The sequence below is a fragment of the Poecilia formosa genome, unplaced genomic scaffold, assembly GCF_000485575.1.
Source record: "Poecilia formosa unplaced genomic scaffold, Poecilia_formosa-5.1.2 Scaffold311, whole genome shotgun sequence".
Lineage (NCBI taxonomy): Eukaryota > Metazoa > Chordata > Actinopteri > Cyprinodontiformes > Poeciliidae > Poecilia > Poecilia formosa.
Genome location: NW_006800250.1, coordinates 299,435 through 310,469, shown reverse-complemented (window position 1 = coordinate 310,469; position 11,035 = coordinate 299,435). Strand labels below are relative to the sequence as shown.

General features: G+C 39.3%; 1 protein-coding gene across 2 annotated transcripts in view; it reads right to left on the bottom strand.

The window, feature by feature from the left end:
• wdpcp (WD repeat containing planar cell polarity effector) overlaps positions 1-11,035 on the bottom strand; it is an 86,230-nt gene that overhangs the window by 10,302 nt on the left and 64,893 nt on the right. For both annotated transcript variants that reach the window (XM_007572928.2, XM_016661117.1), the window contains one exon: positions 1,467-1,566. In XM_007572928.2, the coding sequence (XP_007572990.1) occupies positions 1,467-1,566 (100 nt within the window). The remainder of the gene's footprint in view (positions 1-1,466; positions 1,567-11,035) is intronic.

Here is an 11,035-nt window from a genome sequence, read left to right as displayed (position 1 = left end):
TATATATATATATATATATTTAGATAGATAGACACATCAGATCTTCCATTTCCTAGCCTCTCACCTGTGTCCCTTCCTCACTTCTACACGGTGCTGCTGTCCAAGGATAGGACACGCTGCAGGTGATTGAGGTAAATCATCGAGGACATAATTAAGGGAGCTTATGAAGGAGGGGGGCGTGTGCATGTTAAGCATCACATTAGGAATAATTAAAAAAAAAGGGAAAATAGATGCAAACAGGCCTCAGAGTTACACAAATGCTCATTTTCATTCCCAGCCACGCAGACGAGACGGCCAGCCTCGGGTGTTTGACCTTATACAGTGGAGTTAAATACCTCATCAGTGAACACACAAACATGCCCGCGCAGCCCTTCTGCTGCGCTTTTAAGCATCAATGAAGGACTCAACCGACATGTTCATCTAGTTCCCCTCACAAATGTGAATGTTTTTCTGCCTAGCCGACGGCCCTTGTAGCCTCTGTGTGGACTGAGCGTGTGTGTGTGTGTGTGTGTATGTGTGTGTATGTGTGTGTATGTGTGTGTGGTTGTGAGAATGGGTTTGTAATCAGGAACTCAGCTTGATCCCCTCTGGTATGTGCTTTTGGGAGTGTTTGTCAAAGGCCAGCAGCATAGACTGAAAAAAAAAAAAGAAACCTGGGCATTGGTTGAGTTTTTCTCCCATGCTGGGCTACCCAGAAAACCTTTCATTTTACGTCTGAACATAGAGTCTTTATCTAGATTTTAAACTATGATAGTTTTTATTAAAAGTTACCCTGACCTACGCAGTTATAACCTCAGTTCAGCTTTTCTTTTGGGGTTTCTCCCATTGAAGTGGATTTCTCCGGTATAATTTTGACCGGTCCAATCAGCAAACAGATGGACAAGTTGTGAACATGACTAATTGTAGACTGGGTGTAGTTCTAGAAAAGGCAGCAGAGGAAGTGAACAAAGCTGTTCAGATCTTGTTGGAAATACTTCCAACTATTGAACTAACACTAATAGCCATCTTGTTCAGATATTGCACTTCTCTTTTTGCAGTGGGGGATTGTTATTTATGCTTCATAGCATCAAACTGCCACATTACAAAAGTTATGGCTAAACATTAGTAACTGGGTAAAATTTAAAACCTCAACAGACTCTAGGAAGCGATCATTTCTTGATAGCCAAGAGGCCGGAGCCTCTGTACGAAGCAAAGTGTAAAAGGGCTGGATTTTATTAGGCTAGCTAAAGGTGTGAGAAAACGAAAAGGGAAGGCAAGTCAACCTGTTGTCCATGTTTCGTTCCACATCTCTCAGTCAAACCTGATCTGATTTGATTCCTTTCTATGCTTTTAAAGGAGGGTTTGAGGCTGAGAAAATATCTCAGGTGCGTCACCAGAGCTGAGCTGCTGAGGTTATCGACATGTAAGGAAGAATAATGGGCTGCATTTTCTTTATTTGGGCTTGGACAAGTGATTATTTTTCTTACCGTTGCCTGCGATGGCCCGGGCTTCGATTTCATTAGCTTTCCTCTTGGCCACGTCCGCGAGCACCACCTCGCCCTTATCACCGGCGACATAATGGAGGTCCTTTGAAGGTAATGCGGGAAAGAAAGAAACGTGAACGTTAATCTAAAATGAATCTGGGCTCAGATGACAATAGTTTTTTTTTAATAGAGGGGTGGTCGCGGTATTTTGGCAGGAGGAGGAAGAAACAGATGAAATGAGGAGTAGAAAAAAACGGAGCCGTTTGAAGTCCGACATCAGAAACGGCACCGGTTCGAATGAAATGCCGCTTCCTCAAAAAAAAAAGAAAGAAAGAAAAAAACTTTGAAATCAGCCTTCTTGCTGCCTGCGCCCCAAACTGCACACACACACCCACACACACACACACATACACCCACACACACTTGTCTCTGGTTTTTAAACAGGGCTGGATGTTATCTGGCACATTTCAAAAGTGGGAGAGGGACTGTTCACCTTCTCATATTCTCCTTTTACACGGAAACACATCCAGCCGAGCATATTATTATATCAGCCAGTCACAATATTGGAAACAGCATGTATCCTCTGTATCTCTGCTTGAGCCTCAAATGCTCATAAAAAGAGATAATATGGCAATACATTCATTATTAACCCCTGAGCATCTGACTTCTGCTGCTCGGTTAAGACGTAAGCCATCTTCTGCTCAAATATGTCCTAAATAATAATAATAATACAAGATGATTTCATTGATATACTGCTGAGGGACATTATTTTTGCTATAAAAATTGTTGATATGCTCTGAATGTTGTGGCTCTGAGCTTCAATTTGCAGATTTAAGTAATACAATAATCAGTTTTGGGCACATTTCTGCATTAATTATCTGGTCTTACAAGGTAAACAGGAAAACATTTTGAATGTAAACAGCCGTCAGTAGAGAATATACAGAGTAATGCTTTGTCATTCTATTTAATTAAATTTTAATTATTTGGCAACAATTATAATCAGTGTCCCCTACATTTAGTACTACTCAATGTAGGCTAAAAAGCCATGAATTCAGTAAAGAGTATCACAGAACCTCCACCGTATGTTAACACTGGACATGAGGTTCAGTTTCAAAATAATTTCTTTCTTTGGTTGACGCTAAACCAACCTGAAAAGTTTGGTCATAGTGGCATTGGGTTGATGCAAGAAATTCCAGTTAAAGCTGCAGTAGCATTCAGCAAACTCTCCATGTTTAAGCTTGTGGTGTCAGAATAGAAAAGCTGTTTTTCTGTAGATACTGTCTACAAGCCAAGTACACATAGCATCTGAATTTTTTGCCCATGTGTGATCCACAGCTGAGTTTTTCATGGCAGTGTGAACAGTCCTGCTCCAATCTTTTAGCCCCTCTTCCCCTCACAAAACATGATTTGTACCACCTCCATATGTGGCACTAATTTGCATAAGTACCAGATAGTTTTAAAAACATCTGCAGACTGAACGGTCATGTCATTTCATCCAACTTTTACAATTCGATCAATAATTGGTTAGCAAAAAGTTGTTTTATAGGAGATGTTTTGTTTTTTACAGAACTTGAACCAGGTGAAGGTAAAACTATGCCACTTTAGGAGTTTTGGGTTTGAACATATTTACAATTTTTTTTATCTTAAATGTAAAGTAGTACAATAAACAATTAATTGATTACTAAATGAGTTCTTTCTATCCATAATTTGTCAATAATCGATTCATCGCGATGAATCAGATTATTTGTTTCAGCCCACTTTTAGCCCCTTATATTATTGATTAAAAAAAAAAAAAAAAAAAAAAAAAACATATATTAGGAGTACCGCAAGAATGTTATGTCTGCATCTACAGTGTAAAAAATGCTCATCTGGAAACCCAACAAGTGGCTCCTGAGGCCCGCAGGGTTTCCCCAGGCAGAACGCAGGGACTGAGGGCCCATCAAAGTGTACAGCGCGTTAAGCAAAGCCTTCCGCTTCAGCAACATCACAGGACATCAGCGCTGTGACTCAGGGCTCGTCATGGATAACCCTCAGCTGGCTAAAGCCAGCCCCCAGCTGAGCCAGCACCCAGACTTAATACCCTCATATTGTAACCCGGCTTTTGTAGCCCACCCCCTCACCCACACCATTTCCAATGACAAAAAAAAAAAAAAAAAAAAAAGACGAGGGGGGTGCCGGTTCCCAAAAGAGAGAGGGAGAGCAAAGGAGAATGAGAGAGGGTGAGGTGCTGAAATTGAGGAGTGTGAATAGGAACAGATTGGGTAATTATAGTGTGGTGCCTGCCCTCTGTGGAGGAGAGTTAGTCGGAAATGTGAAAATGGACGACAACAAAATGGCCTCAAAGGGGCCTAAATCGGCTCCCAGGACTAAGGTGACAGATTCGGCCTTTACAAACGAGGACATGGCCCCACAATTAGATATGACCGAGGTGCTTAATTGATAACAAACAGAGCAGCGGATGACAGAACCAAGGAGGTGGGACGTGGAAAAAGAGAGAGGAAGGCAGGAAAAATAAAAGATAAATAGTAAAAAAATACGAGAGGATGAGACGGTGTGACAGACAGATCAGAACAATATGAACATTTGATGCTGAGGCGCTTTATTCCAGATTAGCCCCTCATAATACTGTCTGAATCTGTAGAAAGAGACCCTGCGAAAGAATCAGTGAGTGAACAAACGCAAAATGAGAAAGAGAGAGAGAGTAGTATCAGCCAGACTAAGAGGGGATAACAATAATACTGCATATAAAACCATCAGATATTACACCTCTTATTCCCCGACGCTCAAACGCGACACTAATCTTATTTATATAAGAGCTTTAGGGGTTGCAGCGAGCCAGCTAACTGCGCTGATAAAGAGGGGCGTTTTACTGGGCTGTTTTTTTTTTTTTTTAAAGGGAGCAGAGGGGAGGGGAGAACACCGGCGGACGCTAAGAACCCGATACTGACTGATATTTGGGTTTCCTGCAAATAAATCAGGGATTAGGTGAAGAGCAACTTTTTTTTTTTTCCAGCACATTAAGAGACTGACTTGTGTTTGTATGAAGTCTGACCTGACCGGGGCGGGTTTCTGTCGCACTAGGTAGACGGGGAAGGATGGGAACATGCGTCTGTTGTGGGGGACATAAATGCAGTGAATGAAGTGAATGAATGAAACCAGACCACATTCATTTGTTAGAGTGGACTAGTGAAAGTCCAGACCTAAATTCAATGAGAATTTGTGATAAGATTTGAAAATCGATGTTCACGTCCGATCTGACTGAGCTTGAGCCGTTTTGCAGCTGTATTCTAACGTCAGTGTCAACGAAAGGTTGATCAACAAAGTATTCACAGAGGAGGGTTGAAAACAAATCAAAGTTTCCCTTTACAGACATAAAATTCCTAAAAACTGAGATTTGCAGTTGTGAAGTGAAAATGCATGAGAAAATGTAAACAAAATGTAGGCAGAATTTTGCAAGGCACTGAAAGCCGGACACTAAATATAAAATTTCTTCCAATCACCACATGAAGTATGATCGTCTTAAGACAAATCATCATGTTTTGTTTCAAATTTAACATTTTGATTACCTGTATTTGTTTAAGTTACAATTGTAAAATACGTTTTCTGATACTATATTTGGTATTTTCCAAGTAAAGAAGAAATTCTCAGAAAGACTCCAGGAGATAATCAGTCATTTGAAAAGTTTACTCCTTTGATAAGTTTGTAAAAGTGTCATACATCTGTGAGCAACAGATCATTTATAAAAGTGTGAAATCTGAAATTTCAGGGATTAGTGAATGAGTAGTCTGGGCAAAGCCTTCTGAGGACCTGGCAGCCGATCCTGTTGATTTACTTCAGAGGTACACTCATTGCATGAACCAAAACAATATATATATATATATATATATATATATATTTATAATTATCTGTCCTACTTTATCTTTGGCAACACCAAAAATACTTTATTAACAATCAGTCTCACAGACTCAAATTAAAGCAGTATAGCATTTTTATTTTAGGTTTTGTTAAAGCGATGAGGGGTGCAATTTCCCGTCAGCATTTGCCAACTATACTGACAGCCACACGCAGGCGGAAATATGCTAACATCTTGAGAAATCAACATAATTAGTTTCACACTTGTCTCACGACACAAATAACACCCCAAAGTCTTGTGTTAGAGAGGCGTCGAGAGTTTCAAAAGGGCTAATTAATCACGTGAGAGACAACTGTGAGTTTATTGCCAAAGACGCAGCAGCGACATCTCCGCCCCTTCGCCTTCCCTCAGTGTTGCCAGCGATGATAGATAGGAGGGGAAGACAACAGCTTCGCTTCAGGATGTCTGCAGCGATACTGTACGAGGCCTCATTCGGAAACAGACGAGCTGGCGCTCAATTCAGCTATCAAAAAAATTTGATTTAATTAGCAAGCTCTATCAAGACCTATTGATAGAGGCGTAGAAAAAAAAAGGGAGGGAGGTGTCGTGGGCTCGACTTGGCTGACGAATGACCTAATTGGTTACATTATCAACTCATTATCAAAGGCTAATTAGGGAGTTATAGAAGAGCACCAATAATGAAAGAAAGAGAGAAAAAAACGAGCCAACCAATCAGTAACCTCCCCCAACAGTTCCTCCTCCCCCCCAATTTAACCCAACACTAAGTGTTTCATTTTAACAAAAGCTTTCTATTTTTCTTTTTACGGAGGGGTAGGGGGCTTTGAAGGACCTCTATTGTTAGCTGGGAAACAATGGAGGGTCGTGTCATGGTGGGGAGGAGGGTGTCATGCTGAGCATTTCTGGAGGAGGTGATGGCTTCCATGTTATCTGCGAGTCCATTCTATAAAATCGATGGCGCGTTATTGAGTTCTGCGGGCAAGTTAGTAAGTTACAAAGAGTTTGGTGAGTGCGGGGGGGTTTGCCCTCATTAACCCGCTCTGCCTTGGCCCAATCAGCCAAGCAGCAGGTTAGAGCAACAACACAACCTAATTAGGCCGAAGGACAGGGCGAGGGGTGAAATGTCAATGTGCCCCCTTGTCCTTTTTCTTTCTCGACTCTCTTTCACTCTTTGCAGACAATGAGCTGCTGCTCTCTTGGTCGCTGAGGCTAAAAAAAAAAGTGCTTGAAACAGTTTGCTGTGAATGAGCATTAGCTTTGTTACAGATCTGGGATGACGATCATCGGCCGGTATCTGTTGAAATCAGTGAACCAGATATGAGCAGATTCCCATTGTGGCCATTCACAAAGGGGTTCACGCAGGCTTCCTAAATCTGCTCAAGACGTTTAAAAACAAGGCGAAAGAGTCAAAAACAGAAGGCATATATTATTTTTACTCAATTTCTGAAATATTTAAAATGTCTGCAGGATGACGACTTCTGAAAAGCACTCATAAGTTCATGGTTTGACAAAAAAAAAAAAAAAAAGCATTGCTCTGTTGACTGTTAATATGGGGGAATGTGATATTTTGCTATATCAAACTATTTTTTCTTGCTAGCCTGAAGTGTAAGAAGTGTTAACTTGCAACTTTTAGCATAGAACTTTTTTAACTATGACTCCACATATGAAGTTTAGAACAGTATGCTTGACACAGTGGGTTGTATAAACTTATGAAAGAAGGTAGTTCCTGAGTTTGCATGTTACATTGACTACGTAATATGGCTAACATGACTATGCTATATTGGGGTTGCGGCTAAAACTTGGTCACAGAAACATTGGAGAAGTTCCCACTACTTTTGAAAGGACATCATCAGTTAGAGGCCAGAGACATGAAGAAGGAAGTTTGGTCATTTTCAATTTTATCTCAAGAGTTTATCACCACATTTTCACTTTGTTAGCTATGTATCCCTCTGCTGCTTCAATGTGATGGTGAGGAAAAGAGTCTTCTACAAAATTGTTACTGCTTGTTGTGCTTTGGACAACCTAAGTCCTAGAGGTGTTACAACACTCCATTAAATATTATTGTACATACTTATTTTTACACACTTTTTTCAAGTTTTAACACACATAAACAAACAGAGCTGTTCAACCAGGAACAAATGAGCTCTACAAGAATACTACATTAGAATGTTTTGTGTGCATTTGTGGACAGAAACTAACATTTCAAAATCAAGCAAGTCATACAAATTAATCTAACACGTTCAAAAGCTTAAGTTTGTTATTTAAATGGACAGTAGACCCTCACACAATACATTTAGTGTTAAATGGTGGGAGCAATTTAATATCTTCCCAAATTTTTGATTCCAAACTAATCTGGTCATCAACTACAGAGTGAGAAATTACAAAGTATAAAAAGAATAAACTAATAATTTTTTAAAACTCCCAAACTAAAAATAGAGTGGACATGAATCAGCAGGTCAGTTTTGTAAATTCTTACTAACATAGCTGTATTTGAATTCTTAAAAATAAATCAAATAGCCTACAAACTAAGGAAAAAATGTCTTTATTATTATTATTATTGTAAATGTGGGACCAAGCAGGGAAGCAAAACTATCCAGCATGTTACATTGTTGCAACAACGTAACATTTTTAGAATGTTACATTGTTACAATGTTGAAGAAAAACGCAGCTTTTGTCACACTTCACGGTGGGATGTTTCTATGTTTATGCCTGATCTTTGGGGATTAGTTGGCAGTAATTCATTAGGTCCTTACATTTTGTTTACAATTTATTCTTTTAAATATGTTTTGTTAAAAAAAAGTACACGCAGCTTAAAGAAGCCAGATGAGTCCACCTCCATCTGTTTGATCCATTCCGTCTCACACAGTAAGAGGAACAGGCAGAAATTAGTGTACTCATCTCTTTGCACCTTTGATTAATAAGAGGGAAGAAGCTTCACTCCAACCTGTTTGATTGGGAAAAAAATCTTAAATTTATTGTTGACCTTCTATCTAACCAGCCCCTCCTCTTCCTCTCTGTCCCCTCTTTCCTCCACTCTTTCAAGGTTCATTGGCTTGACTCCACCTTTTCAAATCGGCTTCCCCGCAGCCCTGCCTATTAGTGGGGAGGGAATTGGAAGCGGCGCTATCAGTGTGATTGAAGGACAGAGAGGAGCATGAGTGAGTGTTTTTGTGTTTGTGCTGCTGAAGCATGGAGCAAAAAAAAAAAAGGGGGGGGGGAGCTCCCCAACGTTAAAAGAGGAGAAAAAAAGAGAGGAAAAGACACCTACAGAAACACGTGGAAGAAAGAACAAGTTAGAGGTAGATGAGAGGAGAGGCAAAAGGCCGAGCGGAGGCCATGGAGGTTGTGAAAAGACAGGGGCCCACACTGAGATCACACCTGCTCTCTGACATGCAACACACACATACACACACTTTTGTGGCTTACAAGTCATGTGCAAATGCAAGTAAGAAGGGTTTAACAGTGAATGAACAACTAAAATAGGGTGCATGGCACTAAGGGGCCTGCAGGAAGCTTTTCTAAAAGGCGCTGGTGACTGAGCCGATATCTAATCCTCTGGGGGCCAAATATTAATCAGTTAGGCCTAATCTGTTTAATGTCAGTAACACAATATGGTAATCAATTTAAAAGGTCATTTTAACTCTAAGGTTTTATGTTTTGGAACATAAATATTCACACTTTCTAAACCTCTAGTTCTTCTATAAATGGTGTAACAAGATGGGATTTTTTTCCAGAACTTGCTGTGGGTCGCTTTTTGCCAGTTAAAGTAAAAATGCAATATTATTTTTATGAGACACCAATTTTAGGTCTTAAAAAATTTTATGTTATCTTATTATATAGATAATAAAAGAAGAATGATCGATTGCCGGTGATGCTAGAACAACGGCATGGACATTTCCATTAGTGCTTCCAGAAAATATTCACACTGCTTCCACATTTTGTGACAGATTAAAAATGAATTACATTTATTTTTTCAGCTGTGACAGCTTTTTTAAGTTAATTTATTTAAAATAAAATATCAAAACCAAACAAAAAAAATCTTATGAAGAGTTATTTTGTAGATTTATTTTGGGAGATTTTCAACCATTTTTCATTGCAGATCTTCTCACGTTAAGCCAACTTGAACACTTATTAATAAACAGTCATTTTTATGTGTTTACATAATTCTCAATTGGAATTGGAGCATGTGCTCCAGCTGCAGTCAAGAATATTCACAGAGTGATCCTTACCCACTCTATTGTTATGCTAACTGTGCGCTTTGGGTCACTGTTGTGTTGGGAGACGAGTTAGTCTTAGCATTTGGCTGCTGTTAACTTAACCTTGGTTTAGACTTGTCAACTCCTCCTGCAACTTTAAAACACCACCAGAGTATAATGCAGCCACCACCATGCTACACAATATGGACAAAGTTAGTCAAGTGAAGAGTAGTGTCTGTTTTTCTTCAGTCAAGATGCTTGGAGTTCAGGCCAAAAGCTTTTATTTTAGTTTCATCAGACTAGATGGTCTGACAACCTCTTAGATAGTTTTCAAATGTTCTGGCAACCGAGGTAGCTTTATGCAAAAAGTTGGGCCACCCGGGTAATATTCTGTAAAAAATAATGTCAACCTAAGTAGTTTTCTGTAAAAATAATGGCAACTTAGGTTGATTTCTGCAAAAATCTTTAAGACATGAAAGGTTTAAAAACGGAAATATCTATAACTTACACCTTAGCTTTTTTTAAGTGCCACTGTTTTGTGGGACTTAAATTCAGTTTATTTATTATGTTTACTTTATTTCACTTTATTTGTTGAAACATAAAAGGATAAAAATCTATGTAGTTGAAGCTAAGCTTAAGGCCTTGCAAGGATAAACAATGGATAGATGTTAAACTTTTTTGTGAATTGAAAACCTTAAATTTTATAAGAGTGAAATGAAATGCAATTATTTTTTTTACGGTAACACAGAATGGTCACCATTAACGGTTAACAACATGCACTCCCGCGCTCCTCACACCACAGAATGAAAAAACTACAGCTCTAACCCCGCCTCCCACTACCTTACATCTCACACATGCGCAGTATGCTACTTACAACTTAACAGGGACAAACGCTAATTGGTATGAAACTGGTCTAAAATATTTATGGTGACTTAATAGCCACTCTGTCTGCCGATTTTGCACTTCACACAAATTTTCCAGTCCACCAATTTTCCTTTCTGTGCACCACCCAGGTCCGTTTACCAGTTCCAGGACTCGACCGAAGCCCTTCAGTGTCATTATCTTGAGAAATAAATTGATCTGGTTTAGTGTGAAACATGTTTTAGTGCTGAAAATGATCAAATGCTTCAACTCATACAGATACATAGTGACATTCACCGTCCAGCATTGGGCCTGATTAGCACATCTTAAGGGCGACACCAAGTAAAGCAAAGATTGTAGCACAAGTTCTGCTTTTGTCTTCTCATTCTGCACCTTCTAAGGTGTGCTGGCCTGCCTTAATCAGTTTTTATGTGTAACACAGAAGACTATTACCAGTCTTAAATGTTATGGTTGCATAAACAAGAAACAGCAGTGTGCATGTGAGCACATAGAAGTGATAGGGGAAAGACACAGAATCATTTTATCCAAAACACAAGTATTCACAAAAAGGATGTGAGCTCAAAACTGTGCATGTCATTCAAAATCACAAATATTTACAATTTTCAAATAGGAATTTCAGTCAA